The following is a 21,600-nucleotide window of genomic DNA, read 5'->3' as shown; positions in this document are numbered from 1 at the left end:
TTCCAGGTGAAGGATAAGCAATCAGCAGATCCTTAACCCTTTCACCTAGCCCCGCAAGAAACAAACTTTTCAAAGCTCACCCTACCTGAGCAGACCACCGACGGAAGTGAGTACAATAATTTTCCACATTACCTGATCCCTGCCTCAAACGTCTTAATTCAGACTCAGCAGATGAGACATGATCAGGATCATCATACAACAACCCCAAAGCAGAAAAAAAACTATCCACTGATCTAAAGCACGGATCACTAGGTTGGAGAGAAAAGGCCCATTCCTGAGGTTCTTTGCGCAAAAGTGACATTATGAACCCTATGCGCTGTGATTCATCACCAGAGGATCCGGGTCTTAAACGAAAGTACAATAAACAAGTATTTTTAAAGGAAAAAAATCTTGTTGTTCACCAAAAAATAGATCAGGCAGACGTACCTTTGGCTCCACAAAATGTGCTCCAGAACAGCTACTCACGTGTTGTTGGAGCTTGGCCAACTCCAGAGAGAGTCCCTGCAAGCGTTGAGCCAAATCCTGAACCGAGACCATGATGGAAACTGGAGGTCTTTCCTTAGAGACTTACTGTTACTGTTATGATCTGCTACAAGCACTAAGGAAAGACAGGAGATCTGTCCCTACAATAGAACTAAGCTGGATCACTACGATGTAACGGGGAACCTGATCCTGCGATCAGACCCGCTAAAGTCCTCGGCTAGTCTGAACGAAGACCTATAGATGTGAGGAAGGGATCCCTACAAGAACTAGGGACTGGGAGAAAGATGGACACCTCCTAGCAGAAATTGTAGCAGAAATAAGACAAACAAACAACATAGAACATAGAGGTCCGAAGACCTAGCAAAACTGACTGAGAAAGGAACAGAGCACCAAGCTAGCTCAAGAGTAGAAATTGCAATGAAGTCCAGCAAGGCCAGGAGGGCGGAGCCGGATTAAATAGGCAAAAAAGGTCATGTGACCAGCAAACTAGAAAAAACCTAACAGGAGAGTTCTAACAATTCCACCCTGGGTCTTCGCAACCGCCATTTGACTTTTTGAATGTCAAATTTGCTTGAATAATTAGCGGACGCCATGTCTCGTTTTGAGAGCCCTTAATGTGCCTAAACAGTAGAAAACCCCCACAAGTGACCCCATTTTGGAAACTAGACCCCTCATGGAATTTATTTAGATGTGTAGTGAGCTCCTTCAACCCACAGGTGCTTCACAGAATTTTACAATGTGGATCTGTAAAAATGAAAGATATATATTTTTCCCACAAAAATGTTTTTAGCCCCAAATCTTTGCATTTTCACAAGGATAGCAGGAGAAAATGGACCCCAAAATTTGTTGTGCAATTTTTCCTGTGTCCGCCAATACCCCATATGTGGTCGAAAACTACTTTTGATGCAAAGTGCAAAGCTCAGAAAGGAAGAAGCACCGTATTGGAATTCAGATTTTGCTGGATTGGTTTGAGGGTGCCATGTCACATTGGCAGTGCCCCTGAGGTGCCAGAACAGCAGACCCCCCATAAGAGACTCCATTTTACAAACAACACCTCTCAATGATTTCATCTATGGGTGCAGTGATCATATTGACACCACAGGTCGGTCACAGAATTTTATCCCATTGGTCAGTGAAGAAAAGCATAATTACATTTTTATCACCAAAAATTAGTTTTAGCCCCAGATTTTACATTTTTCCACTGGGAAATGGGTAAAAATGCCACCAAAATCTGTCCTACAATTTCTGCTGAATGTAGAAATACCCCATATGTGGCTGTACAGTACTGATTAGCCACTCGGCGAGATTCAGGAGAGACGGAATGCTACTTGCCTCCTGGAGCGCAGATTTTTTTAGAATAGTATGCGGACACCATATACACAACTACTAAGTGCTAGAATAGCAGATTCCCCCACTCAAGTGACCCCATTTTGGAAATTATACTCCTTTGGCAATTTATCTGCAGGTGTAATGACTATTTTGACTCCATGGGTGTTTTCCAGAAACAAGCAGCAGTGGATGTTGCTGAGTGAAAATTACAAACTGCCGTTATAGTGACCAGTACGTTGTACGCTGCTCATTTTTATTTACATTCGTCTTTTTGATCGCGTTTAATTCCACTTTTTGTTCGGTGGTATCATGATAAAGCATAGTTTTTTTTGCCTCATTTTTTATTCACTTTTTTTTACGGTGTTCGCTGAAGGGGTTAACTAGTGGGACTGTTTTATAAGTCAGGTCGTTCCGGAAGCGGCAATACCAAATATGTGTACTTTTTTTTCCAGAAAAATATTTATGGGTTCAATAAATATATATGCGGTAATAATAAATTATCATTATACTAAATATATGTGCAGGCACCCCTCCTGGCACTGAGTCCCAGGTGTCAGCTGTCAGAATCAACTGACATCCGGCGGCGATCGCCTGTGCATAGCCCTCTATTCGCGGGCTATTGCCATGATGTATACAGTTATATGAAAAAGTTTGGGCACCCCTATTAATCTTAAGCTTAATGTTTCATAAAAATTGGTGTTTTTGCAACAGCTATTTCAGTTTGATATATGTAATAACTGTTGGACACAGTAATGTTTCTGCCTTGAAATGAGGTTTATTGTACTAACAGAAAATGTGCAATCTGCATTCAAACAAAATTTGACAGGTGCATAAGTATGGGCACCTCACCAGAAAAGTGACATTAATATTTAGTAGATCCTCCTTTTTCAAAAATAACAGCCTCTAGTCGCTTCCTGTAGCTTTTAATGAGTTCCTGGATCCTGGATGAAGGTATTTTTAACCATTCCTCTTTACAAAACAATTCCAGTTCAGTTAAGTTTGATGGTCGCCGAGCATGGACAGCCCTCTTCAAATGATCCCACAGATGTTCAATGATATTCAGGTCTGGGGACTGGGATGGCCATTCCAGAACATTGTAATTGTTCCTCTGCATGAATGCCTGAGTAGATTTGGAGCGGTGTTTTGGATCATTGTCTTGCTGACAGATCCATCCCCTGTGTAACTTCAACTTTGTCACTGATTCTTGAACATTATTGTCAAGAATCTGCTGATACTGAGTGGAATCCATGCGTCCCTCAACTTTAACAAGATTCCCGGTTCCGGCATTGGCCGCACAGCCCCAAAGCATGATGGAACCTCCACCAAATTTTACTGTGGGTAGCAAGTGTTTTTCTTGGAATGCTGTGTTTTTTTGCCGCCATGCATAACGCCTTTTTGTATGACTAAACAACTCAATCTTGGTTTCATCAGTCCACAGGACCTTCTTCCAAAAAGAAATTGGCTTCTCCAAATGTGCTTTTGCATACCTCAGCCGACTCTGTTTGTGGCGTGCTTGCAGAAACGGCTTCTTTCGCATCACTCTCCCATACAGCTTCTCCTTGTGCAAAGTGCGTTGTATAGTTGACCGATGCACAGTGACACTATCTGCAGCAAGTTGATTCTGCAGCTCTCTGGAGGTGGTCTGAGGATTGTCCTTGACTGATCTCACCATTCTTCTTCTCTGCCTTTCTGATGTTTTTCTTGGCCTGCCACTTCTGGCCTTAACAAGAACTGTCCCTGTGTTCTTCCATTTCCTTACTATGTTCCTCACAGTGGAAACTGACAGGTTAAATCTCTGAGACAGTTTTTTGTATCCTTCCCCTGAACAACTATGTTGAATAATCTTTGTTTTCAGATCATCTGACAGTTGTTTTGAGGAGCCCATGATGCCACTCTTCAGAGGAGATTCAAACAGGAGAACAACTTGCAAGTGGCCACTTTAAGTAGCTTTTCTCATGATTGCATACACCTGGCTATGAAGTTCAAATCTCCATGAGGTTACAAAACCAAAAAAAGTCCTTTAGTAAGTCAGTAAAAAGTAGGTAGGAGTATTTAAAACAAGAAAATGATAAGGGTGCCCATACTTATGCACCTGTCAAATTTTATTTGAATGCAGATTGCACATTTTCTGTTAGTACAATAAACCTCATTTCAAGGCAGAAACATTACTGTGTCCAACAGTTATTACATATATCAAACTGAAATAGCTGTTCAAAAACACCAATTTTTATAAAACATTAAGCTTAAGATTAATAGGGGTGCCCAAACTTTTTCATATAACTGTATATATGGAATCGGTCGGGAAGTCCTTCCCGACGATGACGGATATATACACTGTATGCAGAATTATTAGGCAAGTTGTATTTTAGAGGATTATTTTTATTATTGATCAACAACTATGTTCCCATTAAACCAAAAGACTCATAAATATCCAAGTTTAATATTTTTGGAAGTTGGAGTGTTTTTTTTTTAGATTTGGCTATCCTAGGAGGATATCTGTTTGTGCAGGTAACTATTACTGTGCAGAATTATTAGGCAACTTAATAAAAACCAAATATAATCCCATCTTACTTGTTTATTTTCACCAGGTAAACCAATATCAGTCCACAAAATTTAGAAATAAACATTTCTAACATGCAAAAACAAAAACCAAAAAAATTAGTGATCAGTATAGCCACCTTTCTTTATGATGACACTCAACAGCCTTCCATCCATAGATTCGTCAGTTGCTTGATCTGTTTTCGATCAACATTGCGTGCAGCAGCCACCACAGCCTCCCAGACGCTGTTCCGAGAGGTGTACTGTTTTCTGTCCCTGTAGATCTCACATTTTATGATGGACCACAGGTTCTCTATGGGGTTCAGATCAGGTTAACAAGGGGGCCATGTCATTATTTTTTATTCTTTTAGACCTTTACTGGCCAGCCACGCTGTGGAGTACTTGGATGCATGTGATGGAGCATTGTCCTGCATGAAAATCATGTTTTTCTTGAACGATACCGACTTCTTCCTGTAACACTGCTTGAAGAAGTTGTCTTCCAGAAACTGGCAGTAGGTCTGGGATTTGAGCTTCACTCCATCCTCAACCTGAAAAGGTCCCACAAGTTCATCTTTGATGATACCAGCCCATACCAGTACCCCACCTCCACCTTGCTGTCGTCTGAGTGGGAGTGGAGCTCTCTGCCCTTTACTGATCCAGCCTCTGGCCCATCCATCTGGCCCATCAAGAGCCACTCTCATTTCATCAGCCCATAAAACCTTTGAAAAATCAGTCTTAAGATATTTCTTGGCCCATTCTTGATGTTTTATCTTATGTTTCTTGTTCAAAGGTGGTCGTTTTTCAGCCTTCCTTACCTTGGCCATGTCCCTGAGTATCGCACACCTTGTGCTTTTTGATACTCCAGTAACGTTGCAGCTCTGAAATATGGCAAAACTGGTGGCGAATGGCATCTTGGCAGCTTCACGCTTGATTTTCCTCAATTCATGGGCAGTTATTTTGCGCCTTTTTTGGCCAACACGCTTCTTGCGACCCTGTTGGCTATTTGCCATGAAACGCTTGATTGTTCGGTGATCACGCTTCAAAAGTTTGGAAATTTCAAGACTGCTGCATCCCTCTGCAAGACATCTCACAATTTTGGACTTTTCAGAGCCCGTCAAATCTCTCTTCTGACCCATTTTGCCAAAGGAAAGGAAGTTGCCTAATAATTAAGCACACCTTATATAGGGTGTTGATGTCATTAGACAACACCCCTCCTCATTACAGAGATGCACATCACCAGATTTACTTAATTGGTAGTTGGCTCTCAAGCCTATGCAGCTTGGAGTAGGACAACATGTATAAAAAGTATCGAAGTGATCAAAATATGCATTTGCCTAATAATTCTGCACGCGGTGTATACTACAAATGTCGGGAAGGGGCTAACCTATCGCTTCAATCAGGCTCTCTGACTCTATATCATGTTGCTCTCAGATTACATAGCAAAAACCTGCTGACAGATTCCCTTTAACCAATAAAATAATAACCACAAGATAACTGATTTTGAAGAAATTGTCCACAGTGCTTTAATAAGAGTCACCACATTATTGTTTTACATCGGCATCACAACTCTAGTAATTGTATTTTTTTACGTGGTATTTTGTATGTATTTGCTCCATCTCAACATGTTTCCATTTAGGTTTCCATAATTTTCCTGACCCATCAAGTATGGATAAGAACAGGGACAAAATGGCAGAGAGGATATTACACCTCACCCTAGAGATCCTCTTCCAGCTTACTGGAGAGGTGAGAGATTCTGATGATGTCACATTACATCATTCTTATGTATGGGAATAACAGATGGACAGAACTGGAGAGGTGAGGACTCTGGAAAAGTCTGTAGTGAGATTTATTAATGTGTCTCTCCATAACCAGGATTACACAGTAGTGAAAGAGACCTCTAGTGAGCGCTGTCAGGACCCTGTGTCTGAGGGATGGGGAAGACCCCTGAGCCCAATCACGGGGCCTCCACCTCACCCCCTGATACACGAGGACATCAATGACCAGAAAATCCTAGAACTCACCTACAAGATGATTGAGCTGCTGACTGGAGAGGTGACACTGCTGGGAATGCTGGGACATTGTACAGTAATGCTATGAAGGGATCGGGGGGATGACGGTATCATTGTATGTATCAGGTTCCTATAAGATGTCAGGATGTCACCGTCTATTTCTCCATGGAGGAGTGGGAGTATTTAGAAGGACACAAAGATCTATACAAGGACGTCATGATGGAGGTTCCCCAGCCCCTCACATCACCAGGTAATAGACAGGACTACATACACACGGCCTATAATTATCTGTATGTAAAGAATGAATTCAGTCCCTGTATGTGCTCACTACAGTTTCCATATGCGTCAAACAATGCAAACACCAATATAATCACCATTGTGAAATTTTTGTCGAGGTTCCTTGCCTTCCGATTTTGAGTCATGGAGACGTCTATGGATTTGAGCATTCACACTTGTTACATGACATTTCGGGCAACTGGAATGAGAAAAGGGTGTTTCCCGAAACATCATGCAATGTTGCATTGCTTTTTCTCTCTTTCTATTAAGAGTCACAGCTTTTTTTATTTTTTTCTGTCAACATAGACCTAGAAGAGCTTGTTTGCGGGTCTAGTTGTAGTCTTGAATGTATGGTGAAGGGAATGGTGTCAATATACTAAGACAGGAAAACATATTCCAAGTTGAAAGAAATGGTGAAAAAAATGCAACTCTGCCATTGTTTTTTGGGGTTTTGTTTTTACGAAGTTCATTGTGTTGCAAAAATGTACTGACGGCACGATTCCTCAGGTCAGTACGATTATGGAGATATCAAACTTTCATTGCTTTTCTATTTTTTTTAAGTGCTGAAATAATAATTAGAACTTTGTAAAACCAATATATATATATATATATATATATATATACAGTACAGACCAAAAGTTTGGACACACCTTCTCATTTAAAGATTTTTCTGTATTTTCATGACTATGAAAATTTTATATTCACACTGAAGGCATCGAAACTGAATTAACACATGTGGAATTATATACTTAATACTTAGGTTCTTCAAAGTAGCCACCTTTTGCTTTGATGACTGCTTTGCACACTCTTGGCATTCTCTTGATGATCTTCAAGAGGTAGTCATTGGAAATAGTCTTCCAACAATCTTGAATGAGTTCCCAGAGATGCTTAGCACTTGTTGGCCCTTTTGCCTTCACTCTGCGGTCCAGCTCAGCCCAAACCATCTCGATTGGGTTCAGTTCTGGTGAATGTGGAGGCCAGGTCATCTGGCATAGCACCCCATCACTCTCCCTCTTGGTCAAATAGCCCTTACACAGCCTGGAGGTGTGTTTGGGGTCATTGTCCTGTTGAAAAATAAATAATGGTCCAACTAAACACAAACCGGATGGAATAGCATGTCGCTGCAAGATCCTGTGGTAGCCATGCTGGTTCAGTATGCCTTCAATTTTGAATAAATCGCCAACAGTGTCACCAGCAAAGCAGCCCCACACCATCACACCTCCTCCTCCATGCTTCATGGTGGGAACCAGGCATGTAGAGTCCATCCGTTCACCTTTTCTGCGTCGCACAAAGACACAGTGGTTGGAACCAAAGATCTCCTATTTGGACTCATCAGACCAAAGCACAGATTTCCACTGGTCTAATGTCCATTCCTTGTGTTCTTTAGCCCAACCAAGTCTCTTCTGCTTTTTGCCTGTCCTTAGCAGTGGTTTCCTAGCCGCTATTTTACCATGAAGGCCTGCTGCACAAAGTCTCCTCTTAACAGTTGTTGAAGAGATGTGTCTGCTGCTAGAACTCTGTGTGGCATTGACCTGGTCTCTAATTTGAGCTGCTGTTAATCTGCAATTTCTGAGGCTGGTGACTCGGATAAACTTATCCTCAGAAGCAGAGGTGACTCTTGGTCTTCCTTTCCTGGGGCGGTCCTCATGTGAGCCAGTTTCTTTGTAGCGCTTGATGGTTTTTGCAACAGTACTTGGGGACACTTTCAAAGTTTGCCCAATTTTTCGGACTAACTGACCTTCATTTCTTAAAGTAATGATGGCCACTCATTTTTCTTTACTTAGTATTTGTATTATGTCAAGAAAAAAGCAGCTAACAGTCTATTCAGTAGGACTATCAGCTGTGTATCCACTTGACTTCTGCACAACAGAACTGATGGTCCCAACCACATTTATAAGGCAAGAAATCCCACTTATTAAACCTGACAGGGCACACCTGTGAAGTGAAAACCATTTCCGGTGACTGCCTCTTGAAGCTCATCAAGAGAATGCCAAGAGTGTACAAAGCAGTCATCAAAGCAAAAGGTGGCTACTTTGAAGAACCTAGAATATAAGACATATTTTCAGTTGTTTCACACTTTTTTGTTAACTATATAATTCCACATGTGTTAATTCATAGTTTTGATGCCTTCAGTGTGAATGTACAATTTTCATAGTCATGAAAATGCAGAAAAATCTTTAAATCAGAAGGTGTGTCCAAACTTTTGGTCTGTACTGTATATATATATATATATATATATATATATATATATATAATTTTGTTTTGTGTTGCCATTTTCCGAGACCCTGGAATTTTGATGTTTCTTGCTCTTTATAGTTTTTGGGTTATTTTATTATATTTTTTGATAGATCGGACTTTTACAGATCCAGTAATAACTTTTTTTTTAAATCGCAGATTCATGTTCCCTACAAGTTGCTTATACTGTGTACTACAATACTTCAGTATTGCAGTATATAGTGAAATTCCAAGTCTCCTACAAAGCTCAGCCCATAGCTGAGCTTCACAGGAAGTACCAAGATGGCAGCAACAGGGGCCTTTAGAAGGCCTGATGCTGCTGTTGTAACTCATCGTTGCCTCGCAATTGCATTGTGGGGGAAAGCAATGGGAGCCAGTCCACACAAATGACGGCGATTGCTCCATTTCAATACCACTGTCAGTGATTGACAGCAGCATGTAAATGGTTAACAGCAGCGATCAGAGCTCAACTCCCATGCTGCTGTTAGACATCAATGCCGACTATGTAATATAACCAGCATCAACTGTGTGTAGAGAGAGAAATTATTAATTAATATCACCCTTTCAAGATTCCAGTAGAAGATTATTAACTAATGAAAAATAGCTTGGTATCGATATTGAGAACTCTTTTCCACAGACTCTGGTCATTTTTTTGTATGCTACTTGCCTGTTCTTCCCGGCGACAATCTCTGCCAGTTCAGGCTGCAATTTCCCTACTTCACTTCACCTTGCGTTAACCGAACAGCGCCTTCTCTTCCATCCTGCTCTGTCGACGGGGCTTGACAGCTGACATCATGCAGGTTGACATTCGGCTCGCCTCAGTTAGGCAGAGGGGATTCAAATGTCAATCATCAAAACATCTGCAGCGATGCCCCATCGACAGAGCAGAGGATATGACGTCACCGGAAGCCGGAGATTCGCTGGCAGGAGCAGTTCATGACCACTCTGAGCTGGCAGAGATAGAAACTACCTGCCTTTAAGTTATTAGCCCCAAGCGAAAAAATCATGGATAACACCTTTTAGAGTTGCTACATGCCTTGCAAATCCTATAGAAATTTTTAGATATATGTTACAATAATTTTTCAGGTGATACTATTCAAAAATAATAAAATCTGTTCTATCCTTGTCAGGTACTTTTACCAAGAGCTCAGAGGAACATCATAGAACTTTACATTCCAAATCATATGATCACGGTATCACACAAGATCCATATGAAGAACAAGCCATTATTGCAGCTATGCCTCCAGATCTTCAAAGAAAAGATGTATCCTCTGATCTTTTTAAACATGTCCTGTCTTTAGATTCATCACAGACTGTTAAGAAAACTAAACGTCACAGAAGGGGTATTATAAATCATAGAGTTCACACTGGAATGAAGCCACATTCATGCTCAAAATGTGGAAAATGTTTTCACAAGAAATCAAATCTTTTGACACACATGATAATTCACACAGGGAAGAAGCCATTTTTTTGCGAAGAATGTGGGAAATGTTTTAGCGTGAAATATGATCTTTTTAGACATCAGAGAAGTCACACAGGGGAGAAGCCGTATTCATGTTCAGAATGTAGAAAATGTTTTAACCAGAAATCATGTCTTGTTCGACATCAGACAATTCACACAGGTGTAAAGCCATTTTCATGTTCAGAATGTGGGAAATGTTTTAACTGGAAATCGATTCTTATTACACATCAGAACACTCACACAAGAGCAAAGCCATATGCATGTTCAGAATGTGAGAAATGTTATACTGCTAAATCAAATCTTGTTAGACATCTGAGAACTCACACGGAAGAAGAAAACGTGTTCTCATGTTCAGAATGTGGGAAATGTTTTAACCATAAAACAAATCTTATGAAACACCAGAGAATTCACACAGGGGAGAAACCATACTCCTGTTCAGAATGCGGGAAATGTTTTAACAGAAAATCAAATCTTATTACACATCAAAATACTCACACGAGAGCAAAGCCACATTCATGTCCAGAATGTGGAAAATGTTATACTGCTAAATCAAATCTTGTTAGACATCTGAAAACTCACAAAGAGGAAAATATTTTCTCATGCTCAGAATGTGGGAAATGTTTTAACCGTAAATCAAATCTTATCAAACATAAGAAAATTCACACAGGGGAGAAACCATTTTCTTGTGAAGAATGTGGGAAGTGTTTTAGCGAGAAATCAGTTCTGTTTAGACACTGGCGAATTCACACGGGGGAGAAGCCGTTTTCATGTACACATTGTGGAAAATGTTTTAATCAGAAACCGGATCTCATTAGACATCAGATAATTCACACTGGTGCAACGCTGTTTTCATGTTCAGAATGTGGGATATGTTTTAATCAGAAATCAACTCTTGTTAAACATCAAAATACTCACATGTGAGCAAAGCCATATTCGCATCAGAATGTGAAATGTTAAGATGTGAACTGTTGATATTATTTATGTTAGTGGTAAATTTGCGTGAATATATTTTGCCTTTATTATTCATCAAGAGAATGCCAAGAGTGTGCAAAGCAGTCATCAAAGCAAAAGGTGGCTACTTTGAAGAACCTAGAATATAAGACATATTTTCAGTTGTTTCACACTTTTTTGTTAAGTATATAATTCCACATGTGTTAATTCATAGTTTTGATGCCTTCAGTGTGAATGTACAATTTTCATAGTAATGAAAATACAGAAAAATCTTTAAATGAAAAGGTGTGTCCAAACTTTTGGTCTGTACTGTACGTCTGTCTGATAACAGCGATAGCATGTGCCACTGATGGGACCTGTCATCGGCCGGCGTCTGTGCTCACAGTGTAAAAAAAAAAAAAAAAGTTTAAATAAATGTTAAAATAAAAACCACCATATACTCACCAATCAGATCACCCAGCAGCAGGCTATGCACTGACTGGAGCGCAATCGCTCCCCACAGTGTATAGCGCTCAGCTGCAGGGAGAGAGGTCATGTGAACTCATCAGCTGATGAGCTCCAGTGACCTCACTTACTGCACTGATGCTGCGTGAGAAAATTCTCACTCAGCGGCTGTGCTGTAAGTGAGGTCACCGGAGCTAATCAGCTGATTGAACTCTGGTGACCTCTCAACCAGCAGCTCAGCGCTATACACTGACACAGAAGTGATTACACTCCTGTCAGTGTATAGCCTGCTGATGTGACTGCTCTAGAACTGACCCAGATCTTCGTGGGACACTGTGGATTATGTCATCACGTCGAACAGGTGAGGCATATGGTTGTTTTTTATTTTTTTTTACAGGTGACAATGGCTTCAGCGGATTGGGCGTTAGGTGAGTATTTTTGCTGTTTATTATTTTCTGTTTTTTACAGTGGACTATGACTTCAACGAAATAGGCGTTCGGTGAGTATACTGTGTTTTTTATTTTTAAATAATTTTAAATATTTTTAAACTAATGATTCTTCACTGTATCTTTTGCCAGCTCCTACTTCTCTCCTCGTCCCCTTACTATCGGGGTTCCGCAGGGCAGGGCTCAGTCCTAGGCCCCCTCCTCTTCTCTCTATACACTGCCCCTATTGGACAAACAATCAGCAGATTTGGGTTCCAGTATCATCTCTAGGCTGATGACACCCAATTATACACTTCTTCACCTGACATCACCCTTACCCAAATACAAAATACCAAGGATTGTTTGTCTGCTGTCTCTAACATCATGTCCTCCCTCTATCTTAAACTGAACTTGTGTTTCTCCCCTCTACTAACCTAATTCTACCTGACATTGAAATGACCTTGGAGGGTTCAACCATAACTCCCAAGCAGCACACTCGCTGCATATTCAACACTAAACTTTCCTTTACTCCCTATATCCGATCACTCACTCGCTCTTGTCACCTGCATCTTAAAAACATCTCCAGAATCCAACCTTTTCTCACCTTTAAAACTGCTAAAACTCTTACTGTCGCTCTTGTAGTCGACAAACTTGATGCTGACCAACGCAAGAAGCCTGACCAATAAGGCGGATGAGCTGCGGGCGCTTATATCGGAGGAGAGGTATGACATCGTAGGTATAACAGAGACTTGGCTAGACGATAGCTACGACTGGGCGGTAAATTTATTAGATTATAGTTTATTTAGAAGGGACCGGAAACAGGGGAAAGGCGGCGGAGTCTGCTTATATGTAAAGTCATGTCTAAAACCCAGATTAAGGGAAGATATAGGAGAGGGAGAAGAGGGGGTCGAGTCCATGTGGGTAGAGATAGAGGGGCAAAAAATAATAATAAAATATTACTGGGGGTCTGCTATAAGCCACCAAATATAACAGAGGAGAATGAAAATCTGCTATTAGGACAAATAGACAAAGTAGCAAAACATAATGAAGTGATTGTAATGGGGGATTTCAACTACCCGGATATTGACTGGGAAACAGAAACCTGTAGATCTCAGAAAGGAAAAAGGTTCTTGACAAATATTAAGGATAATTATCTCTCCCAACTAGTGCAGGAACCAACGAGAGGGAAGGCAGTGTTGGACTTAATATTGACTAATAGGCCTGATAGAATAACTGATGTACAGATAGGGGGGCACCTAGGTAATAGCGATCATAATATTATCGACTTCAAAATGCCCTTCAGTAGGGTTATCAATAAGGGAACAACAAAAACATTAAACTTTAGGAGGGCGAAGTTTGATCAGCTGATAGAAAACCTTCAACTTATTGACTGGGACAAAGTACTTAATCAATGGAATACGAATAGTAAATGGGAAACCTTCAAAATAATTCTACATACTCAGTGCGAGAGGTATATACCGTATGGGACTAAAAGGGCCAGAAATAAGAGGAAACCAATATGGTTGAACAAGAATGTAAAAGGAGCGTTAAATAGCAAAAAAGAGGCATTCAAGAGATTAAAACAGGAAAACAGTAAGGAGGCACTAATGTGTTACAAGGAAAAAACGAGAACCTGTAAAAAACAAATAAAAATAGCGAAGGAGGAAACAGAGAAACGTATTGCTAGGGAAAGTAGATCAAATCCCAAACTGTTCTTTACGTATATAAATAGTAAAAGGATTAAATCGGATAATATTGGACCGATAAAAAGTGAGGAAGGCAAAATCATAGAGAAAGATGAGGATAAAGCTAATCTATTAAATATTTTTTTTTCGACAACTTTCACAAAGGAAATAGTACTAACAGGAGAAATGAGAAGTGACAAGCTTAATCCTCCACTAAGTATGACTAATCTAACCCAAGTTGAGGTACAGAAACGCCTCAGTAACATTAAAATAAACAAATCACCAGGACCTGATGGCATACACCCACGGGTACTAAGGGAACTAAGTAATGTGATAGACAGACCGTTATACCTTATATTTAAGGACTCTGTTGAGACTGGGTCTGTACCACTTGATTGGCGACAGGCGAATGTAGTGCCAATATTCAAAAAGGGAGCAAAAAGTGACGCCGGAAACTATCGGCCGGTGAGTCTGACGTCCGTTGTGGGCAAAATTTTTGAAAGCTTCATTAAAGAGGCAATTACGGAGCATCTTGATGCTAATAATCTTTTAATCCCGAACCAACATGGATTCATGAGGAATCGCTCCTGCCAAACAAACCTGATTGACTTCTACGAGGAGGTTAGCTCTCGAGTAGATCAGGGGGAACCAGTGGATGTCGTGTATCTCGACTTCTCAAAAGCGTTCGATAGCGTGCCACATAATAGGTTGGTATACAAAATGAGAATGATGGGGCTGGGGGAAAATGTCTGCAAGTGGGTAGCTAACTGGCTAAAGGATAGAAGGCAGAGGGTGGTTATAAATGGAATATACTCAGATTGGGTAAGCGTCACTAGTGGGGTACCACAGGGGTCTGTACTAGGCCCAATGTTATTTAATATCTTTATTAACGACATAGTCAACGGGATAAATAGTAAAATATCAATATTTGCAGATGACACAAAGTTATGTAAAACAATTAATACAAAAGAGGACAGTGCAGACCTACAGAGGGATTTGGATAAGCTGGGTAGGTCGAGCATTAAATGGCAAATGAGGTTTAACGAGGAGAAATGTAAGGTCATATATATGGGAAGGAAAAATGGAAGTCACCAGTACTCACTGAATGGGAAATCATTGGGGAATTCAGAGATGGAGAAGGACTTGGCATCTTGATTGATAGCAAACTAAATTGGAGTGCCCAAAGTCAGGCCGCTGCTTTAAGGGCAAACAGGGTAATGGGATGTATCAGAAGAGGTATAGCTTCAAAGGATGAGAACATTGTTCTTCCACTGTACAAAGCACTGGTCAGACCACACTTGGAATACTGTGCTCAGTTATGGGCCCCAATATATAGAAAGGATATAAATGAGCTTGAAAAGGTACAAAGGAGGGCAACAAAATTAATAAAGGGAATGGAGGGACTGCAATACCCAGAGAGGTTGGCAAAACTAGGACTATTCAGCCTGGAAAAGAGAAGGTTGAGGGGGGACATAATAAATGTGTACAAATATGTTAGGGGACAGTATAGAGATCTTGCCCGGGATTTGTTCAAAAAGAGGGATATTACGTGAACAAGAGGGCATTCACTAAGACTGGAAGAGAAAAGGTTTCAGCACCAGCATAGGAAGGGGTTCTTTACGGTAAGAGCAGTGAGAATATGGAATTCACTGAGTGAGGAGACGGTAATGTCGGATTCACTACACCAGTTCAAGCGGGGACTGGATGCATTTCTAGATACCAGGCAGATTTCAGCGTATACTTAAAAATAAAATAAAATAGTAGGTTGATACAGGGATTTATTCTGACTGCTGGTTTCAGAGTCGGGAGGGAATTTTTCCTCAGGTGAAGATTGGCTAAATCATTTGGGGTTTTTGCCCTCCTCTGGATCAACTTTAGCAATTACAGAACTAACAGGTCGAACTTGATGGACGCAAGTCTTTATTCGGCTTTACAAACTATGTTACTATGTTATTCACGCTCGTCTGGACTACTGCAACTCTCTTCTGATCGGTCTCCCTCTTACCAAACTTTATCCTCTCCAATCCGTCCTGAATGCGGCAGTCAGGTCATATTTCTGTCCAGCCGCTTCACCGATGCCTCCACCTTGTGCCAGTCATTACACTGGTTTTGTTTTGTTTTCAATGTTTTGTTTATTGGGAAATAATCAAAGAACATTTACAAGCATCCACATTTTTTGAGGTATTAAAGCAGATGATGAACAAGTTTGATGCAAGATTGGAACATCAATTAAAGATAAGAAAGACGTAATCAAAAAATTCTTGTGGGAAATAAGTCAATATTTCTTCAGATATTATATACTGATTGTTATGCACACGCCCGGACTGACTGGCGTGTGCGGGTGTTGTGGTTCCACTGGACCATGGACTGGAGAGTGCCTGGAGGGGCGTGACTAAGTATCTGGCCGATCCGACCAAGGTGGCACGACGGCATACGACGCCAGTGCACCAGGGAGAAACCGGGCAGAGGGACCAGGTGCTACTCCAGGTCAAACTCCGGACACGGGGGTTGACCCACACTGGGATTACTGGAACAGGCAGGTTAGGCTGGCACAGACTGGTGGATATAAGCAAACACGGCAGGTATGCAGATGGGTGGATACAGGCGAGTATGCAGGCAGGGAGGTACTGGCCGAAAGGACGGGCTGGAGCACAGAAAGGTTAAGACCCAGTACAGACTGGGTCACAGAACCGCAGATGCGGTAGACAACCACAGCAGAGAGGGAACGCCCGAAGCGGTGGGCAAGAACAGAGCAGGACGGGGCTGCAGGAGCAGCGAGCACAAGCAGGGCAGGACAGGACTGCCGGAGCAGCGGGCAGAAGCAGGGCAGGACAGGACTGCCGGAGCAGCGGGCAGAAGCAGGGCAGGACAGGACTGCCGGAGCAGCGGGCAGAAGCAGGGCAGGACAGGACTGCCGGAGCAGCGGGCAGAAGCAGGGCAGGACAGGACTGCCGGAGCAGCGGGCAGAAGCAGGGCAGGACAGGACTGCCGGAGCAGCGGGCAGAAGCAGGGCAGGACAGGACTGCCGGAGCAGCGGGCAGAAGCAGGGCAGGACAGGACTGCCGGAGCAGCGGGCAGAAGCAGGGCAGGACAGGACAGCCGGAGCAGCGGGCAGAAGCAGGGCAGGACAGGACTGCCGGAGCAGCGGGCAGAAGCAGGGCAGGACAGGACTGCCGGAGCAGCGGGCAGAAGCAGGGCAGGACAGGACTGCCGGAGCAGCGGGCAGAAGCAGGGCAGGACAGGACTGCCGGAGCAGTGAGCAAAAGGGACAGAGCGGAGCAAGGCTGCGGAGCAGTGAGCAAGGAGTCAGAGCAGGCTAGAACCGCCGAAGCGGTAAGCAAAGGAGTCAGAGCAGACTAGAACCGCCGGAGCGGTGAGCAAAGGAGTCAGAGCAGGCTAGAACCACCGGAGCGGTGAGCAAAGGAGTCAGAGCAGGCTAGGCTGAGTAGGGGGGACAGGGCTCTGTTCACACGGAACAGACAGGAAGGGAAAGGCAGAGCCAGACACCCACAGGGTACTTGCAGAGAAGTAGCGAGTGGACCACAAACTCACAAGCGGGAGTACAGAGACAACAAGCAGGAGTTAGGTACGAGTTCAGACTCTGCAGAAAAAGGAAGGGAACGGACATAGAGGCAAAACAGGTAAAGGATAGGAGAGAGTTCAGACTGGAACTGAGTGTACGGAGGAGACCGACACTGCAGCGGAATACAGGAGCGGGTCTGGGAATACGGCCCCCAGAGAGGCAGGACGAACAGGCAAGGAGCGTGTTCAGACAGGACAGACAAGATACAGGAGCGGGTCTAGGTAATCGGCCCCTAGAAGGCGGGAGGAACAGGCTAGGAGCGTGTTCAGACAGGTCAGACAAGATACAGGAACGGGTCTAGGTAATCGGCCCCTAGAAGGCAGGAGGAACAGGCTAGGAGCGTGTTCAGACAGGCCTGGAAATACAGCCTCCAGGATAGGCAGACAAGAGAACACAGAACGGGACCTGGCACCTTCAGAGTGCAAGCACACACTGAATGAAACACTATGCTCAGGCGCCATCTTGAGGAAGAAGGTGGTATAAATACCCAAAGATGGACAGCAATAGGCTGAAGGTGCAACAGGGGCGTGTCCGCAGCAGGTACAAGAAACAGGAAGTTCAGCGGGCGTCGCCCTATGCAGCCAAAACAGACAAACAGACAGCAAGGAGGGAAGCCAGAGAGACATTCTGGACAGGAGATCAAGTGCGCGCTCTTGCACAGTGGGAGATGGACCACTATGCAAGGACGCCGCCAGGTATGTTACAGTACCCCCCCCCTTACGCCCCCTCTTCTTCAGGCCTGCCAGAATCTTCCGCAGGGAATTCGAGGGCCAATTCTTCACTTCAAGGAGATCACTTCCACTGTCCACCGGAAAAACTGGTCTCCTCTGGGTAGCTAGGATGCTACCTCCCATCCAGCCACCCTTAGCAACAGACGAAACGGGTGGAGTACCAGGAACAGCACACAAGGAAGTCTCTCTCCACATATTTTCAGGTGGCACCCCAGAGGGTACAGGAGACAACTGGAAGTCCTCCACCGGGTTGGAGGGGGACAGAGACTTGGGGGTAATCTCTGCTTCGAGGTACATCTTGTCAAGCTCACAGGAAGAAATAGACGGGTTATCAGGTACATAATGAGGAAAAGTCACTGTCTCTTTGTTATCTGGTGGTACCCCGGAGGATTCAGGAAACAACTGGAGGTCCTCCGCCGGGTCAGAAGAGTGCCGAGGCTCAGAGAAAACATCTGCTTCAGAGTACACTAGGTCGGACTCACTGGACGAAGCAGGCGAGGTATCGGGTACCGAGTATAGGAAAGTCTCTGTCCATTCACCACCAGGTGGCACCCCGAAGGGTTCTGGAGACAACTGGCGGTCCTCCGCCTGGTCAGAGGGGTGTAGAGACTCACGGGTAACCTCTGCTTCAGAGTACACTAGGTCGGACTCACTGGACGAAGCAAGCGAGGTATCAGATCCAGGATATAGGAAAGTCTCTGTCCATTCACCACCAGGTGGCACCCCGAAGGGTTCTGGAGACAACTGGAGGTCCTCCGCCTGGTCAGAGGGGTGTAGAGACTCGGGAGTAACTACCACTTTGGGGTACCCATTGTCAGGCTCACAGGACGAAGCGGACAAAGTATCGAGTACTGGGTGTAGAGAAGTCTCTCTCCATTTGTCATCGAGTGGTATCCCGGAGGATTCAGGAGGCAACAGGGGGTCCTCCGCCAGGTAGTAGAGGTGCACAGACTCTGAGGTAACCACAGCTTTGGAGCATCCTTGGACATGCACACCGGTTAAAGTGGGTGAAGCATCTGATGCCGGGTGCAGGAAGTTCTCCTGTGTGGAGTCTGGATGGGCAGAAGTCTCTTCGGGCAGGAGAACTGGTGCACTACCCACGCACATTACCCGTTGGGGCTTCTCCGGGATACAGGGAGATGAAGCTTCAGTAGGGACTTCAAGGTTGGGGTCAGGAGGTCTCAGGGAGGACAGACCCTGGCGTGACGGCTTGCCTCTACGTCTAGCACGTCTGGACTGCCTCTTGAGGTTGGGAGTAGTATTCCGGAAAGCGTAGTCACCCTGTGAGGATTCTGGGTGGGCAGTAGTCTCATTGGGCTGGAGGACTATTGCGCTACCCACACACATTACCCATTGGGGCTGCTCCGGGATATTGGGAAGTGAAGCTTCAGCAGGAGCCTCCGGGTTAGGATCATCGAAGACCATTAGAAAGGCCACCAGGAAGGCCATTAGGTCCAGGAGGATCGGATCCTGTGTTTCATATAGGGGGTTGATCCATTCCAAGGCATCACCCGCCAGGTAAGACATAATGAATGCCACCTTAACCCGATCGGTGGGAAAACATAGAGGGTAGAACTTGAAGTGTAGCATGCATTGCTCCACAAATGCACGACTTTGTCTTGGATCCCCATAATAACGTAGCGGATCCGCAGGAACGAGAGCAGATAGATCCATCTGGACGGGTGCGTAATTCGCCTGGAACTCAGCTAAAGGAAAAAAAAAAAATTTTATTTATTTATTTTAATGCATGTATTCGCTGGAAAACTTCTCAGAGAGCGAAGGCCGTGGGGCTCAACGGGAACCATGGCCTGAGCATGCTGTTATGCACACGCCCGGACTGACTGGCGTGTGCGGGTGTTGTGGTTCCACTGGACCATGGACTGGAGAGTGCCTGGAGGGGCGTGACTAAGTATCTGGCCGATCCGACCAAGGTGGCACGACGGCATACGACGCCAGTGCACCAGGGAGAAACCGGGCAGAGGGACCAGGTGCTACTCCAGGTCAAACTCCGGACACGGGGGTTGACCCACACTGGGATTACTGGAACAGGCAGGTTAGGCTGGCACAGACTGGTGGATATAAGCAAACACGGCAGGTATGCAGATGGGTGGATACAGGCGAGTATGCAGGCAGGGAGGTACTGGCCGAAAGGACGGGCTGGAGCACAGAAAGGTTAAGACCCAGTACAGACTGGGTCACAGAACCGCAGATGCGGTAGACAACCACAGCAGAGAGGGAACGCCCGAAGCGGTGGGCAAGAACAGAGCAGGACGGGGCTGCAGGAGCAGCGAGCACAAGCAGGGCAGGACAGGACTGCCGGAGCAGCGGGCAGAAGCAGGGCAGGACAGGACTGCCGGAGCAGCGGGCAGAAGCAGGGCAGGACAGGACTGCCGGAGCAGCGGGCAGAAGCAGGGCAGGACAGGACTGCCGGAGCAGCGGGCAGAAGCAGGGCAGGACAGGACTGCCGGAGCAGCGGGCAGAAGCAGGACAGGACAGGACTGCCGGAGCAGCGGGCAGAAGCAGGGCAGGACAGGACTGCCGGAGCAGCGGGCAGAAGCAGGGCAGGACAGGACTGCCGGAGCAGCGGGCAGAAGCAGGGCAGGACAGGACTGCCGGAGCAGCGGGCAGAAGCAGGGCAGGACAGGACAGCCAGAGCAGCGGGCAGAAGCAGGGCAGGACAGGACTGCCGGAGCAGCGGGCAGAAGCAGGGCAGGACAGGACTGCCGGAGCAGCGGGCAGAAGCAGGGCAGGACAGGACTGCCGGAGCAGCGGGCAGAAGCAGGGCAGGACAGGACTGCCGGAGCAGCGGGCAGAAGCAGGGCAGGACAGGACTGCCGGAGCAGCGGGCAGAAGCAGGGCAGGACAGGACTGCCGGAGCAGTGAGCAAAAGGGACAGAGCGGAGCAAGGCTGCGGAGCAGTGAGCAAGGAGTCAGAGCAGGCTAGAACCGCCGAAGCGGTAAGCAAAGGAGTCAGAGCAGACTAGAACCGCCGGAGCGGTGAGCAAAGGAGTCAGAGCAGGCTAGAACCACCGGAGCGGTGAGCAAAGGAGTCAGAGCAGGCTAGGCTGAGTAGGGGGGACAGGGCTCTGTTCACACGGAACAGACAGGAAGGGAAAGGCAGAGCCAGACACCCACAGGGTACTTGCAGAGAAGTAGCGAGTGGACCACAAACTCACAAGCGGGAGTACAGAGACAACAAGCAGGAGTTAGGTACGAGTTCAGACTCTGCAGAAAAAGGAAGGGAACGGACATAGAGGCAAAACAGGTAAAGGATAGGAGAGAGTTCAGACTGGAACTGAGTGTACGGAGGAGACCGACACTGCAGCGGAATACAGGAGCGGGTCTGGGAATACGGCCCCCAGAGAGGCAGGACGAACAGGCAAGGAGCGTGTTCAGACAGGACAGACAAGATACAGGAGCGGGTCTAGGTAATCGGCCCCTAGAAGGCG

At 45.0% G+C, this 21,600-nt stretch overlaps 1 protein-coding gene across 2 annotated transcripts in view; it reads left to right on the top strand.

Annotated features, from left to right (window-relative positions):
• Positions 1–11,563, top strand: part of LOC141270508 (uncharacterized) — a 43,757-nt gene extending 32,194 nt beyond the window's left edge. The window contains exons 7-10 of one of the 2 annotated variants that reach the window (XM_073680519.1): positions 5,987–6,093; positions 6,223–6,402; positions 6,486–6,609; positions 10,001–11,563. In XM_073680519.1, the coding sequence (XP_073536620.1) occupies positions 5,987–6,093; positions 6,223–6,402; positions 6,486–6,609; positions 10,001–11,253 (1,664 nt within the window). In that variant the 3' untranslated portion in view covers positions 11,254–11,563. The remainder of the gene's footprint in view (positions 1–5,986; positions 6,094–6,222; positions 6,403–6,485; positions 6,610–10,000) is intronic. The other variant, XM_073680520.1, reaches the window with a different exon arrangement.
• Positions 11,564–21,600: the final 10,037 nt, after the last annotated feature.

The sequence above is a fragment of the Phyllobates terribilis genome, unplaced genomic scaffold (genome assembly GCF_046119375.1).
Source record: "Phyllobates terribilis strain yellow unplaced genomic scaffold, ASM4611937v1 Scaffold_5__5_contigs__length_657084704, whole genome shotgun sequence".
NCBI classification, from domain to species: Eukaryota; Metazoa; Chordata; class Amphibia; order Anura; family Dendrobatidae; genus Phyllobates; species Phyllobates terribilis.
This window is presented reverse-complemented; position numbering and strand designations above follow the sequence as displayed.